At 40.5% G+C, this 19651-nt stretch overlaps 1 protein-coding gene across 4 annotated transcripts in view; it reads right to left on the reverse strand.

Annotated features, from left to right (window-relative positions):
- Positions 1-19651, reverse strand: part of TP53BP1 (tumor protein p53 binding protein 1) — a 108029-nt gene that overhangs the window by 56167 nt on the left and 32211 nt on the right. For all 4 annotated transcript variants that reach the window (XR_004666492.3, XM_003805577.7, XM_034938626.3 and 1 more), the window contains exons 8-11: positions 18358-18524; positions 16336-16465; positions 15444-15538; positions 10626-10834 (exon numbers count right to left, since the gene is read on the reverse strand). Coding sequence is in view for 3 of the 4 variants with exons in the window: in XM_003805577.7 (XP_003805625.1) it covers positions 10626-10834; positions 15444-15538; positions 16336-16465; positions 18358-18524 (601 nt within the window). In the remaining variant the exon portion in view is untranslated. The remainder of the gene's footprint in view (positions 1-10625; positions 10835-15443; positions 15539-16335; positions 16466-18357; positions 18525-19651) is intronic.

The raw sequence follows: 19651 nt of genomic DNA on the forward strand, positions 1-19651 counted from the left end.
TGAACCCAGGAGGCAGAGGTTGCAGTGAGGCAAAATCACGCCACTGCACTCCAGCCTCAGCGACAGAGCGAGAGTCTGTCTCCAAAAAAAAGATGTGCAAATGATCACAGGATTATTATTCATAAATTCATGAGAAATTATTCATATATTCACTCATATAATGGTCATATATTAATTATAATTGAATAGATTATTCAAAATAACCAAAAACTAGAACCAAATGTCCTATCAATTGGTGAATGAATAAACAAATTGCGGATACACATATTATGGAACACTATCCAACAATATAAATGGAATAAAATATGAATATGTATAATACAAGCAAATCTCAAAAATATGCTAAGTAAAAGAGCTCAAAAATAAAAGACCATACACACTTCCTGATTCCAATTGCATGAAATTCTTTTTTTTTCTTTTTTTTTTTTAAAGACACGGCTTCACTCTGTTGCCTAGGCTCTGGAGTGCAGTGGTGAGATCATAGCTCACTGCAGCCTCAATTTCCTGGGCTCAAGCAATCTCTCACCTCAGCCTCCCAAGTAGCTGGGAATACAGGTGGGCGCCACAACACCCAGGTAATTTTTAAAATGTCTTTTAGAAATGGGATCTTGCTATATTGCCCAGACTTGAAACTACTGAAATACCAAAACTATACTGACAGAAAGCTGATGTGTGATTGCCTAGGGCGGGAGAAGGGAGTATACTGGGCAGCAGGGAGATCAACCACAAAAGGTTATAAGGAAACTTTTTAGGGTGAGGGAACTGCTCTCTACTTTGATGGTGGTGATGGTTACACAGCTGTATACATTTGCCACAATTCATCAAAACATACACGTAAAATAATTTTATTTTATGTAACCAATACTTCAATATTTTTAAAAAGAGAAATTAATACAAAACTTAGCTGTTTTTATAAGAGATTTTACATTTAGTGTGTTATTTTGCCTAATGTAAATGATGTAAAACTCCCAACATAGATGGTTAGGCATTCATTTCCTATGTTTTGTTTTGTTTTGTTTTGAGACAAGGTCTCGCTCTGCCAGCCAGGCTGGAGTGCAGTGGCTTAATCACGGCTCATTGCAGCCTTAATGTCTTGGACTCAACTGATCCTCCCACCTCAGTCTCCCGAGTAGCTGGAACTACAGGTGCGCACCACCAGAGCCAGGTAATTTTTGTATTTTTTGTAGAGAGGGTCTCATTTTGTTGCCCAGGCTTGTTTCAAAATCCTGGGCTTGAGCAATCTGCCCACCTTAGCCTCCCAAACTGCTAGGATTACAGGCATGAGCCAACACGCCCAGGCTTTTTTTCCTATGATTTTTAAGGGAATGAGGAATCAAATGGGTAGTAAAGCATTCTGTATATTCCATAACTTCTGATATTTCAATGTCTGGTATTATTGTTTATCCTATCAGATTGTAACAATGATCGTAAGTTTGAATCTGTTCATATACTCTCAGACATGACTGAGTATAAACTGGTTCAAGCCAGATGCAGTGGCTCTAACTTATAATCCCAACACTTTGGAAGGCCGAGGCAGAAGGATTACTTGAGCCCAGGAGTTTGAGATAAGCCTGCGCAACAAAGTGAGACCCTGTCTCTACCACAAAAAAAAAAAAAAAAACATTAGCTGAGTGTGGTGGCACACGTCTGTGGTCACAGCTACTTGGGAGCCTGGATGGTTAAGGCTGCAGTGAGCAGTGCGATTGTGCCACTGCACTCCAGCCTGTACAACAGAGTAAGACCCTGCCTCAAAAGGAAAAAAAAAAAAAGGTTCAACATTTCTAAATGGCAATTTAGCAAAACACAACAGCCCTGAAATTCTATACCCCATAATCCAATAATTCCATTTCTGGGAAATTAATCAATGAAAGCACACTAATACTTAGCTACAAAATGGTTCACTGCTATATTATTATTTAGAATAGGAAACAATATGAAATACCTTAAATGGTTACAAATAGGAATTTTATTTTATTTTTTTTTTTGAGACAGGTCTTGCTCTGTTGCCCAGGCTGGAGTGCAGTAATGCGATCATGGCTTACTGCAGTCTTGACCTCCTAGGCTCAAGTGATTCTCTTACCTCAGCCTCCCGAGTAGCTGGGAATACAGGCACACACCACCACACCTAATTTTTTAGTATTTTTTGTAGAGACGAGATTTTGCCACGTTGCCCAGGCTGATCCTGAACTCCTAGGTTCAAGCAATCTGCCCGCCTCGAACTCCCAGAGTGCTGGGATTACGGGCATGAGCTACCTCGTCCGGCCAAGATAATAATTTTTAAATTGTGATCTATCACATGATAGAATGTTTTGTGGTCTACATAAAAGTATACAGTAGAAGAATACTAAAAGATCAAAAAACATTTGGGCTATAGAAAGAAGTTTCTATTTTAGTAAAAAATTATGTGGATATACATTATAGTTTTTTTTTTTTTTTGAGACACAGTCTTGTTCTGTCACCCAGGCTGAAGTGCAGTGGCACCATCTCTGCTCACTGCAACCTCCACCTCCCAGGTTCAAGTGATTTTCCTGCCTCAGCCTCCAGAGTAACTGGGATTACAGGTGCCCGCCACCACGCCCGGCTAATTTTTGTACTTTTTAGTAGAGATGGGGTTTCACCGTGTTGCCCAGGCCGGTCTCAAACTCCTGACCTCAAGTGATTGGTCTGCCTCGGCCTCCCAAAGTGCTGGGATTACAAGCGTGAGCCACAGAACCTGGCCATTCTACTCTTTTTACACATTTTATAATATATAATCTTCATGTAATTTTAGTTAATAAACATATATCAAAAAAAGCTAAGAGGGCCAGGTGTGATGGCTTACACCTGTAATCCCAGCACATTGGGAGGCTGAGGCAGGTGGATCACCTGAGGTCAGGAGTTCGAGACCAGCCTGACCAACAAGGTGAAACCCCATCTCTACTAAAAACACAAAAATTTGCCAGGCACGTGGAGAGCGAGACTTCATCTCAAAAAAAAAAAAAAAAAAAAAAAAAAAAGCTAAGAGTTGTTATTTCTGAGGTAGAATAACTAACGATCTTATCTTCTCTTTTTTCTTTTCTTCAAGATGGGGTCTTGCTTTGTCACCCAGGCCAGAGGGCAGTGGCACAATCATAGTTCACTGCAGCTTCAAACACCTGAACTCAAGCAATCTTCCCCGCTCATACTGCTCCCCAGCACCAGGAGCTGGGGCTACAGGCACACGTCACCACATCCGGCTAGTTTTTTTTTTCTTTTGGTGGGTAGAGACGGGGGCCTCACTATGTTGCCCAGGCTGCTGTCACACTCCTAGCTCAAGCTATCCTCCCACCTTGGCCTCCCAAAGCACTGGTATTACAGGTGTAAGCCACCAAGCATGACCACATCTTCTGCAAGATATATGTATTTTTTCCCTTGTTGCAAAAAATAAGTCATTTTACAAAGGCTCATAGATAAAACATCACTAACGTAAAGCTATAAATACCTTTTTTTAAATGAAACTCACAATATAAAATTAACCCATTTTAAACTAAACAATTCAGGCCAGGCGTGGTGGCTCATGCCTGTAATTCCAGCACTTTGGGAGGCCAAGGCAGGCAGATCACTTAAGGTCAGAAGTTTGAGAACAGCCTGGCCAACATGGTGAAACCCCATCTCTACTAAAAATACAAACATTAGCTGGGCATGGTGGTGTGCACTTTTTGTCCCAGTTACTTGGGGTGCTGAGGCAGGAGAATCACTTGAACTCAGGAGGAGGAGGTTGCAGTGAGCTGAGATCATGCCACTGCACTCCAGCCTGGGCGACAGAGTGAGACTCCATCTCAAAAAAAAACACAAAAACAAAAACAAAATAATTCAATGGCATTTGGTGCATTTACAATGTTATGACACCACCACCACTATTCTAGTTTGAAAACATTTAATTGTCTAATTTGTCCTCACCAAAATTAATACATATATCAAGAATGAGAAAATGTTAACTATCAAACTGTGTTCTACTAATCCTCTCCCCATCCCTCATATCTTGGTAAAGGGTCAAAGAGGCTATGCAATTGACAAGTTTATTAGGGAAGAAAGAAAAAAATAGACAAAATTACCTTTATCCCAATTTTCTCTTGAATAGTACTAATCTCTTTACGCGTATTTAAATCTTACAACATCAAAATTAGGTTGACTTGGACTCCAGTAACCAAGGTACAAAAGAAATAATAGATGAACAAGGGTTACCCATTAAGAATAACAAGAATAAGTTTGACATATAATGAAAAAAGTAGGGAACTTAATAGAAATGGAGAACTAAATATACACATATTCAGAGTTTTCTGAAATCCCATTAAGTAATGGTAAAGGGATTTTTCTTAAGCACAAAACTTCAAGAAAAAGAGAACAGAAGAAGAGAACTGCAAAAAAAATCTGGAAAAGGTAATCTATTTAGCAGAAGAGTGAAAGCTGAATTCCTAAGCCAGCAGTGGAGAAAGCCAACAAACCACCAGAGTTACACCACAGTTCCAACACCCATAATCTCACCCTGCCCCTCCTCTGCCCTGGAGAGAGTAAAACAGAGTGTCCCAGGACTGGCAGACAAGAGGCACAGTTATCAGGAAGTACAATACTGAAAATACGGAGATTAAATGAAAATCTACATATTGAATGAAACCTGCACCTGCCTCCCAACCCCCCTTCCCACCCAAAGCCCGCTTCCATTAATAGACCTCTAGTACAACGGCAGCCAGGCCAATACCCTGCAAATAGGAGATCAGACATTTTCCTAAGGGATCTGACCAGGCCAAGATAAATCAAGATACTGACATTATGGGACTCCCAATAAAATGTCTCAGCGGATCACATTACAGCAAATCCCAAAAACAATAAGACCCAACCACCCACTCAGAACTACTAATCATCTGTCTGATATTTCACTCTTGAACATCAGCAAATAATCAAAGATTACCAGACATCTGAGGAAAGCCTCTAATTTGAAAGAGATCAAAACAAACAAAACTAAAGTCCACCTGGAAGAAATAGGACTATTCCAGACAGAAGAAAACTGTTATTAATACTGTTACAGAGATAAGATAGTATATCAATAAAACAAGAGAAATGGTATTTAAAAATATATTCTGAAAAAAGAATTTAGAAATTAAAAACCCAAGAGTAGAAATTAATAACTAAGAGAAGAATTAAAAGATGGTTGAACTGGGCAATGGCACCTGTAGGTATACATAAGAGAAATAAAACCATGTTCACACACAAACTTGTCCATAAATGTACATAGCAGCATTATTCACAATAGCCAAAAGGGGAAACAACCCAAACGTCCATCAACTGACGAATCCATGAGTAACTGCGGTATATCCACACAATGGTATTATTCAGCAATAAAAAGGAATGAAGGCCAGGCGTGGTGGCTCATGCCTGTAATCCCAGCACTTTGGGAGGCCGAGACAGGCGGATCACCTGAGGTCGGGAGTTCAAGACCAGCCTGACCAACATGGAGAAACCCCGTCTCTACTAAAAAAAAAATACAAAATTTGCCAGGCATGGTGGTACATGCCTGTAATCCCAGCTACTCAGGAGGCTAAGGCAGGAGAATCGCTTGAACCTGGGAGGCGAAGGTTGCAGTGAGCCAAGATCATGCCATTGCACTCCAGCATGGGCAACAAGTACGAAACTCCATCTCAAAAAGAAAAATAAATAAATAAATAAATAAAATAAAAGGAATGAAATTCTTTTTTCCTTTATATTTTTTATAGACAAGGATAGATCAACACAAAAAAAGGAATGAAAATCTGATACATGCTACAACATAGGTGAATCCTGAAAACATTACGCTAAATGAAAGAAGCCATTCACAAAGGCTATATATTTTATAATTCCATTTATATGAAATGTCCAGAATAGGCAAATCTATAGAGACAAAAAGTAGACTGGTGTCTACTTTCCATTTGTAGACTGGTGTCTACAAATCTATAGAGACAGAAAGTAGACTACCCTCTAAGGGCCGAGGGTAGAAGAAATGTTGAGTGAGTGCTAAAGGGCATGGGTTTTGGGGAGGTGATGAAACTATTCTGAAATTAGATCATGGTGATGGTTGCACAACTCTACGAATATACTAAAAACCACTGGATTGTGCACTTTAAATGGGTAAACTGAATGGTATGTGAATTACATCTCAATATAGCCACTGTTTTTTTAATGATTGAAGAAATCACCCAGAAAGTTGAACTAAAAGAGACAGAGATGATCAAAAGTAGGAGGCAAAATAAAATTAGAAGACTATTCTAGGAGTTTCAACATCCAAACAACAGGTAGTCCATTAAAAAAAGAAGAAGAACAGAGAAAACAAAGGGGAAGAAATTAAAGAAATAAATTTCTTTGAACTGAAGGACCTGAGTTTCTAAATTGAGAGGGCCTGCCAAGTACCCAATACAATGAATGAAGATAGACGTATCCCAAAGGTCTGGAAATTTCAGAACACTGGGAACGAAGAGAAAATCCTACAGGATTCCAGTAAAGAAAAACCAGATCACCTATTAAAAGTCAAGATCAGACTGCCTTCACACTGTTTTGTTTTTTTTTTTTGTTGTTGTTGTTGTTGCTTTGTTTTGTTTTGGTACAGACAGGGTCTGGCCATGTTGCCCAGGCTGGTCTCAAACTCCTGGCTTCAAGTGATCCTCCCACCTTAGCCTCCCAAAGTGCTAAGATTACAGGCATGAGCCACCATGGCTGACCTGACCCTCACACTTAACAGCAGCACTGGAAGTTGGAAGACAAAAGAGCAATGCCTTCAAAATCTTTAAAGGAAAATTATTTCCAATCTAGAATTCTATACTCCTGCAAACTACAAATCAAGTGTGATAGCAGAATAAAGGCTACTAAACAATGTCCCCCACCAAAATGAGGGAGTAAACCAAGCAAGAAGATATGAAACCCAAGAGGTATCCAACACAGACAGGTAAGGAGAATCTCCACGGATGACAGTGAACGGAGGTTAACAGTTATGCACCAGGCATAGAGGGCAACAGTACAGATTAGAAATCAGGAGGGTCCAAAAGAGGTTTCTCCAAAAAGATGAAACAGAAAGTCTAAGGCTCCTCAACATCCTGAAAGGAGTTTCTGACAATTGTGGAGAATCTAGGGTTGATTTAATGAGAGTCAAAGAAAACTAAACAAATAAAAAAAGACAATTACAATTTCAGAGAAAAGAAACATGAAAAACTATTAATAATATGTCATAGGCTCTGCTGTGAATTGTTTACATAGTTATAATGTAAACTCAGTAATAATCTAAACAAAATTACGATGTAACTATACTTGGAAAATGGCTAAAATTTTTTTATGAAAATAGGCTGGGCACGGTAGCTCACATCTGTAATCCCAGCATTTTGGGAGGCCAAGGCAGGAGGTCTGCTTGAGCCCAGTAGTTCAAGACCAGCCTGGGCAACATAGTGAGGTCCCATCTCTACAAAAAAATTTTTAATTAGCCAGGTGTGATAGTGTGTGCCAGTAGTCCTAGCTACTCAGGAGGCCGAGGTGGGAGGATGGCCTGAGTACAGAAGTTCGAGGTTACAGTGAGCTATGATTGCTCCACTGCATTCCAGCCTGAGCAACAGGTCAAGACCCTGTGCCTAAGAAAAAGAATATATAATCATGCTATGTAGAATTATGGAGGTAAATACCAAAAGAAAAAGCATAAAGAACGAAAAGTGGTTATCTTTGGGTAGGAAGAGGAAGAGGCCTTGTTTTAACTATCTGACTTATTTTTGGGGTTTTACACATGCTTATTAAGTAAAATCAAATCTTTAACTTAAAAGCTATGTTGTAAAGGTATTCTTTTTTTTTTTTTTTTTTTGAGACAAGGTCTCACTCTGTTGCTCAAGCTGAGTGCTGTGGCATGATCATGGCTCACTGCAGCCTCAACTTCCCAGATTCAAGCAATTCTCCAGGCAATTCTCCTGCCTCAGCCTCCTGAGCAGCTGGGACTACAGGCACACACCACCACTCCTGGCTATTTTTGACCATTTGTAGAAATGGGGTCTCGCTATGTTGCCCAGGCTGTTCTCAAACTCCTGGGCTCACGTGATCCTCCCACCTCGGCCTCCCAAAGTGCTGCAATTATAGGTGTGGGCCACTGCGCCCGGCCTACTAAAGGTATTCTTGAGAGACTTTTCAGGAGGCATGGACTGCACTGGCTAAGGCATCTTATAAAATATGAGTTCAAAGAAACCTGATTAAAGTCATCTTAGGTTCCAAGAATCTCTGAACTATGTTCAGAATCACTCATTTGTCTCAAATTTTCATTGCTGATTTTTTAGCTAATTCTGAAGGTCTTTGGTAAATGTTGAAAATAGAGCAATTCCTTCAACAGTGCCTTGTTTTTCAAAACGTCCATTCTCCCTTTGTGGCCAGGCATTATCTCCACCCCCACAACCAGTAGGAATACCTTTCCAAAGACCATAAAAGTCTCGTTTGGTCACTGATAAACATCTGTAAGCATTTTCTTTAAATCAGTGTTGGAAGAATCTTCCCAGTGCTCTGTGTCAGTGTTTATAGCTCATTCTTAAATTCTTTTTTTTTTTTTTTTTTTAAGACAGGGCCTCACTGTTGCCCAGGCTGCAGTGCAGTGGCGCGATCTCAGCTCACTGTAACCTCTGCCTCCTAGGTTCAAGCGATTCTCCTGCCTCAGCCTTCCAAATAGCTGGGACTACAGGTGCGTGCCAGCATGCCTGGCTAATTTTTGTATTTTTTGGTAGAGACTGGGTTTCACTGTGCTGGCCATGCTGGTCTTGAACTCCTGGTCTCAAGTGATCCGCCTGCCTCGGCCTCCCAAAGTGCTGGGATTACAGGCATGAGCCACCACGCCTGGTCAGATTTATAACTTTTTTTTTTTTTTTGAGACAGGGTCTTGCTATTTTGCCCAAGCTGTTCTCAAACTCCTAGGTTCAAATGCTCCTCCCACCTCAATCTCCTGAGCAGCTGAGATTACAGGCATGCCCCACCATGCCCAGCTATGTTCACATATAACTTAGAAAAATAAAAGTGAAAGAAGGCCAGGTACGGTGGCCCACACCTGTAATCTCAACACACTGGGAGGCTGAGACAGGAGGATTGCTTGAGCCCAAGAGTTTAAGAACAGCCCTGGCAACATAGTGATACCCCGTCTCTATAAGAAAAATTAAGAAATTAGTTGGGCATGGTGCCATGTGCCTGTAGTTCCAGCTACTTGGGATGCTGAGGTGGGAGGATCACTTGAGACCGGGAAGTCAAGGCTGCAGTGAGCCATGGTCGCACCACTGCACTCCAGCCTGGGCAACAGACCAAGATCCTGTCTCAAAAAAAAAAAAAAAAGCTAAAGAAAATGATGTATGGTTTGAACATCCATTTCACCTCTAGGTAACCTTGTTTTTAACCCTTTCACTGCCAACAACAGCTACCCTTATATGCAGTATTTACCAAATGCAAGGCACTAGTCTAGGCATTTTATATATATTAACTCAACCTTTCATAAACATCCTACGAGGTAGACAGTATCAATATCCCCATCATTTGACTGATGAGCAAACTAAGATTCAATTTCAATTGGTCACAAAGGTAGTAATGACAGAGCCAGGAGCGAGTCCAGGAAGTTCTGACTCTAGAGTCCTCATTTTTAATAACGCTACCAAATTCTAATGAACTGCATAAAATGAAATCCTTTAACAAAACAAGTTTTAAAACTCCAGAAAACAAATCAATTTCTTTCTTCCTACTGTCCCCTCCTCACTAAATCTACAGTTCATTACTATTCATTTTCAAATTTTACTTTTAAATACAAACTCTTGTTATAACACCTGCAAACTGAAAGGGGTAAAATAAGTTCTCCCAATAAAACTACAATAATTCCCCCACTTAAGGTCTTATAAGAATAGGTATTTAGATTGAATATATAATAGTCATTTAGATTTAAGGATTTTCAACTCAGTATGAAACCTGAATTTCATTTCTTTAAATATTTAAATTTAAAATTATACAAATTAATAGTTTTCCCTCGCTTTTAGAAGAAAATACACATTGGAAAACTAAAAACCATCTTGATACCCTAAGTATAGGATGATCCTGTACTGAGATCACATCTACTTAGAGAAATAATACACGACTTTTGAAAGGATAAGTGAAGACAATATAACACTGAGAATTATTACGACACAACATTAACTGGAAAAAGAAAATAAAAGTTGTGCTATATAAACACCTTTTTTAAAAAACATAAGCATGTGGGGGCACATATCGTCAGGACCTCCTGAGGCTGTGTCATAGGCAAAAAAATTTATTAAAAAAAACCATAAGCATGTAGAAAGACAAAAATTACAGTAACAGTTGTGTTAAAGTAGAATAATGATTTATGTCACTTCGCAATTTTGCAGTAACATTTTCAAACAGTTTAAAGACATTGTAAAAAGTTTAAACATAAAAAAAATCAAGATGTTAGGTGACTCTGGAACTGTTCTAAAACTGCTTTGTGACGACAGCTTCACAACTCTGTAAATTTACTAAAATATCACAAAATTGTACATTTAAAACGTGTGAATTTTATGGTATGTAAATTATACCCCAATAATGCTGCTTTAAAAAAATATGTTAGGAGAAACAACTCTTTTTACAATACTCACATGAGAAAACTGAGGCTGGGATGGGATAGGAAGTGACCCAGGAGGGAAGACTGGTGTGCTCTGAGATATTGGTGTTGAGGCTTGTGGTGATACAGTGGACTCAGGCAGGAGAGGGGGGTTTTCTAACTCCACTGGTTCACCACTTTGAAGTTTCTTCTGAAAAGGCTCTCCTCCTTCTTCAGATAACACTGACATGTCCATTGGCTTATCTGGTTTAAAACAGGAAAAACAAATTGAGAAATATCACTCATCAATATTACTCATGTTCCAAAACCACTAAGAACAATTACACTACAGACATTTTCACTCTAAAAAAATAGTGATGTAATTTTTCAGAAAAGCTGACAGAATAATAGTAGACAGGGTCCTAGCAATCTACCAATACTTCCTTTGGTTGGCGGAGCAGTCCAAGCTCCTATTTTTAGGTATAGATCAAAACTGGATGCATCTGGGGCTACCCACCCATTCATAAAAAATGTTAAATTAACTTGGCTCCTTTCCTGATTTTATAGCTCAGTTTTTCACATTTCCTGTAGAACAGCCCAAACTACTGGTACCTAATTTAACCATCATATATTCTACCACAGGCCTTGAAAGACAGTGAATTTGTCACCACTTTAGGTAAATACAGTATCTATAATTCATATTTACGAACTGATTATATTTGCATTAACAATTGCTAACTGCAGAGAGATGGATGCCTGTACAAATACAGATGAAGAAAAAAAATCTATCAATGCCAATCAGCACTGATTTATCAAAGAACTAAGAAAGAGAAGACACTAATCCTGACACAAATTAGGAGGGAACACACACACACAAAACACAAAACACTGCTTTCCCATAGTATACTACCCACCTGTAGACTATCAGGACCTTGCTTGGAGTCAGCCCAGCTAGCTAAGTATTTGATTCATCATTTGTATCCCCTATCTTACAACTTGACCCCAACCAGGCTTCCTCTAGACTACTCACAAACTACTAACAACATTTACCTTTTCCCCATAATTCACATTCATGCTACCAGCTACCCAAACTGCAACCTCAATACCCAGCTTTGCTGCTTAGCTTAGTCTCAACCTTACCAGTCTACACCTAATTTGGGATCCAGTGCTACAGGCCTTTAATATACTACCATAGCTGTGCTAAGTATTTTTGTTGCACCTTTTGAACTTTCTTGCCATGACAAAGCACATTAAAAACCTGCTGTTATAGGCACTACATACAAAAAAGGTTTTAGGTTAAGAGAAAAGCAAAAAAACAAATAAATACAAAAAGCACATATAGTTTCACAAACACTGATGTACATATTAAGCAAATGCATTAAATCTAAAATATAACTGACAAGGGAAAATACACTGTTACATAAAAAAAAAAAACTGAGTCATATACACAACATGATGCCAATTATGTAAAACTACTTCATGCATTGAAAACTGAAATATATCCAAATATACTAGTTGTAACTATATCTGGAGTGTAATATCACAGGTGATTTTTATTTTCATTAATTTCCTATATACTTAACAAACTTTCTACAATAAATATTGACTGTTTACAATCAGGGAGAAAGCTTTTTTTTTTTTTTGAGACAGGGTCTCGCTCTGTCATCCAGGCTGCGATGCAGTGGTGCCACCTTGGCTCACTGCAACCTCCGCCTCCCAGGTTCAAGTGATTCTCCTGCCTCAGCCTCCTGAGTAGCTGGGATTACAGGCACCCGCCACCACACCCAGCTAATTTTTTATATTTTTAGTAGAGACGGGGTTTCACCATGGTGGCCAGGCTGGTCTCAAACTCCTGACCTCAGGTGATCTGCCCACCTTGGCCTCCCAAAGTATTGGGATTACAGGTGTGAGACACCGTGCCCAGCCTGAGAAAGTATATTTAATATAATTATTTTTATATTTTTTCAATGTTCACACTACAGATAAAAGATAAAAGAAATTGTTTTAAGAATTAACCAAACTTCACTTGTATTACCTGGGTTTTTGTAGAATTAATTCACCTAATCATGTTATACTTAGATTGATATCAGTCACTAATCATGTTATGCTTAGATTGATATTAGTCAATTTGGATACCTACAACTGATTTTAAGAGAAACAGCCAGAGACAAACTTTGTAGCAGAAGAAAGCCTAAGATCAAATTCTATCACTGATAAATTACATTTGAAAAACTGTTAAATGTCTATGTTTTATGTTACTCAAGAGCAGAGAAAGGATATAATAGGAGGCATATACATGACAGATGAAGGCACAGGCTCTGGAGGCAGCTGCCTGAGTTCAAATTCTGCTTCTACATCTCATTAGTTGCAAAATCTCTCTATGCCTCCATTTCCTCATCTGTAAAATGGGGATAAAAATAACACCTCCTTCTTAGGATGTTTGTGAGGATTCAATGAGAAAAACCACAGAAATGCCCTTAGAACAATGCCTTGCCTATACTAAGTGCTCAATAAATAAAACTATTATACCATTACTTGTATATGAAAGAGTGAAAAGATGAAAATCATAGAATTTATTAGAAAAAGCTTTGTAGAAATCATAAGAACTTAGAAACATCTTGAATGACTGGATAGGAGACTAGGTCAGAGCAAAAGAAGCTTAAATAATGAGATAAATTAGGTAAGTGAAAAGGAAAGCTTTCTTGTGAATAAAGTAATATAAAATCTCTAAGTCGTCAAAGGAGTAAATGAATGAAGTTAAAATTTTTACCACCTACTCTTAACCTTTCTTATGCTAAAACTATTTTAATAGCAAAAATAACCTATAAGGACCACAAGAAACAATTGCTGGTTCCTTCTCACCAGAAATGTGTTCACGTGTTGCTAGAAACAAGTAGGCCATTATTAATAAGTCCAGTTCTTCCCCATACTAATTCATTTAAGTTCAACTTTAAAAACAAAAATTTTTCCTTCAGAGCCTTTTTAAAAATTGAGCCAATACAGAAATCTCAATAGAATTAGTGCTAGAAAAGCAAAGAATGGGGGATGGTGTGTCCAGAATTGGTGGGTTCTTAGTCTCACTGACGTCAAGAATGAAGCCGCGGACCCTCACGGTGAGTGTTACAGCTCTTAAGGTGGCGCGTCTCGAGTCTGTCCCTTCTGATGTTCAGATGTGTTCGGAGTTTCTTCCTTCTGGTGGGTTCGTGGTCTCGCTGGTTCAGGAGTGAAGCTGCAGACCTTCGCGGTGAGTATTACAGCTCTTAAGGCAGTGCGTCTGGAGTTGTTCGTTCCTCCCGGTGGGCTCGTGGTCTCGCTGGCTTTAGGAGTGAAGCTGCAGACCTCGCAGTGAGTGTTACAGCTCATAAAAGCAGCGTGGACCCAAAGAGTGAGCAGTAGCAAGATTTATTGCAAAGAGTGAAAGAACAAAGCTTCCACACTGTGGAAGGAGACCCGAGCGGGTTGCCACTGCTGGCTCGGGCAGCCTGCTTTTATTCTCTTACCTAGCCCCACCCACATCCTGCTGATTGGTAGAGCCAGTGGTCTGTACTGACAGGGCGCTGATTGGTGCATTTACAATCCCTGAGCTAGACACAAAGGTTCTCCACGTCCCCACCAGATTAGCTAGATCAAAGTGTCCACACAAAGGTTCTCCAAGGCCCCACCAGAGTAGCTAGATACAGAGTGTCCATTGGTACATTCACAAACCCTGAGCTAGACACAGGGTGCTGATTGGTGTGTTTACAAACCTTGAGCTAGACACAGAGTGCCGATTGGTGTATTTACAATCCCTGAGCTAGACATAAAGGTTCTCCACGTCCCACCAGAGCAGCTAGATACAGAGTGTGGATTGGTGCATTCACAAACTCAGAGCTAGACACAGGGTGCCGATTGGTGTGTTTACAAACCCTGAGCTAGATACAGAGTGCCGATTGGTGTATTTACAATCCCTGAGCTAGACTTAAAGGTTCTCCACGTCCCCACCAGACTCAGCAGCCCAGCTGGCTTCACCCAGTGGATCTCGCACCGGGGCTGCAGGTGGAGCTGCCTACCAGTCCCGTGCCGTGCGCCTGCACTCCTCAGCCCTTTGGGTGGTCGATGGGACTAGGTGCCATGGAGCAGGGGGCAGTGCTCATCAAGGAGGCTCAGCCACACAGGAGCCCACGGAGGGGGTGGAAGGCTCAGGCATGGCGGGCTGCAGGTCCCGAGTCCTGCCCCACTGGAAGGCAGCTAAGTAAGGCCCGGCGAGAAATCAAGTGCAGCGCCGGTGGGCTAGCACTGCTGGGGGACCCAGTACACCCTCTGCAGCCGCTGGCCTGGGTGCTAAGCCCCTCACTGCCCGGGGGGCCGGCAGTGCCGGCCGGCTGCTCCGAGTGCAGGACCCGCCAAGCCCACACCCACCAGGAACTCCAGCTGGCCTGCAAGCGCCGCACGCAGCCCCGGTTGCTGCTCGCGCCTCTCCCTGCACGCCTCCCTGCAAGCTGACGGAGCGGGCTCCAGCCTTGGCCAGCCCAGAAAGGGGATCCCACAGTGCAGCGGTGGGCTGAAGGGCTCCTCAAGTGCCGCCAAAGTGGGAGCCCAGGCAGAGGAGGCGCCGAGAGCGAGCGAGGGCTGTGAGGACTGCCAGCACGCTGTCACCTCTCAATGGGGTTAGACCAAAAAAAAAAAAAAAAAAAAAGGAAGGAAGGAAAAGCAAAGAACTGAGGACAGCACTTTACAGTAGGTCACATCCCTAAAGGTTAGACAAACATGAGTCCTACCGAATTGTGTAGGTCACAAGCATTCTAAAGTACAAAGAAGTAGTACATTTTGCAAGGCAGAAAAAGTGTTGCTCCTCTTCTAATCTGAGATCAACAAACAGATCAAGAGAGCTCACCTTGTCTCCCTTCTTGCTCTGTGGGACTGCTAGGAACGATAAAAGGAGTAGATCGGAAAGCATCAGGAGAAGGAGCAACAAGATCTGAAGAATTCCTTTATATAAAGAGAGAATCACAGGTTATTTTACCATAGCCACAGTTTTGCATTTCTGTATTTGCTTTTACTTTTTAACAGGAAAAAATATCTAAGGCATTCAGATAAATACTTATCAGCACTTTTCCCCAACAGCAACCTGAGGCTGGTGGAAGAACCAAAAATACTTCAATAACTATTTCCCACACCAGACATTTCTGTTGTAAAATAAGAACTTTTTCAAAAAGAGAGTAAGGGCAAAGTGAATGATCAGACACAAGGACATCATGATTTAAAAGCAAAATGAGCAGTGCTAGGAAATAAATTCATTTGCAGATTTCAGACATAAAAAAAATTATTCCATTTTTTTGCCTAATAATAGTCAGACCATGAACATTTTCATCAGAAAACTAAAACTAAACGAAAAAAAACAACAAGCAAACCTCTTTGCCCTTACATAAAGAAATCCAACTACTGTCAACTTAACAACTTATTCTCCACCTTCTGCTATTAAATGAGAAGAATTGCAAGTAAAACAGAGGAGCAGAATGCTTGTTTTGGATGTGTAACATTTTCTAAATAACTGCGCCTTTTCTTTCTTAGTGAAACCTTTGGGCTACTATTATAAAATTTTCAAATGGGACAACAGATTTATCTGCCTTCAACAGTTCTTCATCCCCAAAGCTCTAAGGCATAGGTTCTACCATTTGGTTTCAAAAAGAATTCTAGACTAGCAGGCAAGTTTAGCCTCTTTCAGCCTTAGCCTAAGACTCTCAGGCACATACTGCCTTGGCATAAGCTATTTTAGGCTTACTTACGTGGAAAGACTCTCCTGAACAAGGGACCTCTGACCAGAGAGCTGCAGGAGATGCAGAGTGGTGGCAGGGGTGGAAGCCAAAGAACACCCACCTTCCTCCCTTGAAGGAGTAGAGCAACCATCAGAAGATACTGAAAAAAAGAAATTCCAGTTGCACTTCTCAGATTGACACTACTGAGCTGCCAAAAACCATTCAGTACTGCAAAGAGTAATATCCATATTTCCAACATATTTCCATATTTCCAAAAGGGCAGAAATTGTTTTCTAATTATAGTACAACGAATGGACTACTACAATAGCACAAATCTTGAGTGAACATTAACCACCCCCGCAATGGGCTTCTTGAATAAAGAACTGATGAAGAGTTCCTTAGTCCTTTCTGTCATGATCTAAGCTTGGAGATTAAAAGCCAGAATCCTGGATGGGCGCAGTGGCTCACACCTGTAATCCCAGCACTTTGGGAGGCTGAGGCGGGTGGATCATCTGAGGTCAGGAGTTCAAGACTAGCCAGACCAACATGGTGAAACCTCATCTCTACTAAAAATACAAAAATTAGCTGGGCGTGGTGGTGTGTGCCTGTAATCCCAGCTACTCGGGAGGCTAAGGCAGGAGCATCACTTGAACCTGCTAGGCAGAGGTTGCAGTGAGCTGAGATTGCACCACTGCACTCCAGCCTGGGCAACAGAGGGAGACTCCGTCTCAAAAAAATAAATAAATAAATAAAAGCCAGAATCCTTATACTTCTGCTTAGCTGCTCTTCTTTCTTGTGATGCTTCTATTAAAAAACAGCAAATGAGCCTTTTATTCCAACGTCTACCTTAGGTGAAGTCAAGCTCATGCCATGATACAGATGGGAGAAGTCAAAAAAATGCACATGACACCTGATGTTATAAATGCAGCAGTTTTCAAGATTTGGGCCTGCTCAAAGGAGTAAAGGATTTATGAGCAGCCATTACTGTTTTATACTATGAAGAGTCTCTTGTTGGTCCCTTCCCCTTAGCAATAGATGGAGTATCAACTATATTAATCCCAGTGTAAAAGAATTTCTTAAATAAAACCTTACAACTTTAGTAAGAGACCAACAAAGGTTCCTCGGTGACCCTCTGAATGTCTTGCACAGCAACCTGTATCACAGCATAGCAAAGGAAGATAGCCTTCTTCCCTTCCCGCCTTACAACCAACATAATATGTTTTGCTGGTAATTAACTCAAGCTTTCTAGCTCTCTGAGGCTGTGGAATCAAAGATTGGTGGAGGTTAAAGAGGTGTGAAACAAATTATATCCTTTTAAGTTTTATGTCCTTTCTGCTAGATTTTAAATTCCTATCTGTGTCAGATTAACTAATAAACAGATTAAGTTAGTAAACTGTTACCCAGATGAATATGAAAAACCTAGGCTTAATATCATATTGAAGATTTGAAGACATAGTAGCCATGTAACAGAAAATGGCAGCCAGGTGTGGTGACTCATGCCTGTAAGCCCAGCACTGTGGGAGGCCAAGGCAGGTGGATCACAAGGTCAGGAGATCGAGACCATCATGGCTAACACAGTGAAACCCCATCTCTACTAAAAATACAAAAAATTAGCCAAGCATGGTGGCGGGTGCCTGTAGTCCCAGCTACTAGGGAGGCTGAGGCAGGAGAATGGCATGATCCCGGGAGGCGGAGCTTGCAGTGAGCCGAGATTGCGCCACTGCACTCCAGCCTGGGTGACAGAGTGAGACTCCATCTCAAAAAAAAAAAAAAGAAAAAAAGAAAATGGCTAGTATCCATAATACTAAATTTACTGTATTAACTATTCTTCACCATCTCATTTCCAAAAGAGAGAAAATTATGTCAAAATATTAAATGGAAATTATTCCCAAAAAGCCCTTCTCACTAATTACTAGAAACACGTTTTCCTTCCATATCACAAACAAGTCTGCAAACCTATAAAATGATTTGTAACTTAACCAGTAGCCTCAGAACTAAAGTAAAAGTTTAGATCTTTGGAGAAGAGCTGTAATGACAAATCACTCTTGGTACCTGTTTTATTGCTCTGGTCAAACAAGTCTTCCTGAGTTGACAAAACCTCAGGCTCTGGTGACTTCTGAATCTGCAGTCCACTTTCCATAAGTTCTTGTGCAGACAACTGTTCTTTTGCTTCCATAGCAGCAACAGATGCTTTGGGGCTAAAAGGCATGTCCTCTGACCTAGGAAATTCATATCACCAGGATAAAAAGTTCCTAAGTTCAAATGCTTTTAAATAAAAAGCTTTTCCTGTTTTGTGTGTTTTTCTTTAATAATTTCAAAAATTCCAGTGGCTCTAATTTACATAATTATATATTAAAAAGGAAATAAACTACTCTTTATAGTGATAAAAGTCCTCAGCCCATTTTAAAACCTGTCTCACTCTCTCTCACAGCCAATACCTGTCTTCAACTCTGGTCAATACTGTGCTTCATGCTTTCTAAGATTCTGATGAGTAACTTGGGGAATTTTTGTTACATATAATGTTATCTAGACCTGTATAAAGAATTCTGATCCAGACCCCAATGATGCCAGTAAGGAGAACAGTTTAAACTATGACATTCCATGGAAAGCATTTGATGTGAATTATCCTCCTTACTAGTGCCACACACATCTTCTGCTGACCTTTCCCATTTGATGTACCCAAACCCCAAACCAACTCTCCTTCAGATCAATACTAACATGTATAAGACATTCATCCCTGGCCCCTTTCCAGAGACTTATGAGGTTCACCTGTTCTACCACTCCCCAGGGTAAACAGAATAGCATAACTAGATGGAAGGCAGCATCTAAAAGAAAAGCCTAAAAAGTCACTGTTATGCTGAGTGTTTTACATTAGAAAGACAATTTCTCTTGATATTCAACTTTGCTTAGGACACTCTCTCCCCACTCTTTCCATTGAAGGAAATAACAAAACAATACTGTTTATTTAACCCCTATCCCAAACTGGAAGCATCCCAGTTTTCTTCTGCCATATTCAAACTTCACTTACTGGCCAGAGGTAACGAAGCTTTGGTTATAAAAATCACGAGAGATGAAGCAGAGGCACATTCCCCAATTCCTACCAAGTTAAGAGCCTAAAGAACCTGAGAAAATCCCTACATCTATCGATACCATAAAATACCAGATGCAGGATACCTAAGAACCCAAAGCAATCTGGGTGCTCCTCAAGTATAGAAACAGTAGGCTTTCAAATATAATAGTCATGTTACTCTTCATAACACCAGAGAGGCTAAGAAGACCTCCTACAGACAAGCAGTGTCTCTGTAGACAAAGATCACAAAGGAGGAGTGGCAACCAAAGATTACGG

The sequence above is a fragment of the Pan paniscus genome, chromosome 16 (assembly GCF_029289425.2).
Source record: "Pan paniscus chromosome 16, NHGRI_mPanPan1-v2.0_pri, whole genome shotgun sequence".
In the NCBI taxonomy this organism is placed as follows: domain Eukaryota; kingdom Metazoa; phylum Chordata; class Mammalia; order Primates; family Hominidae; genus Pan; species Pan paniscus.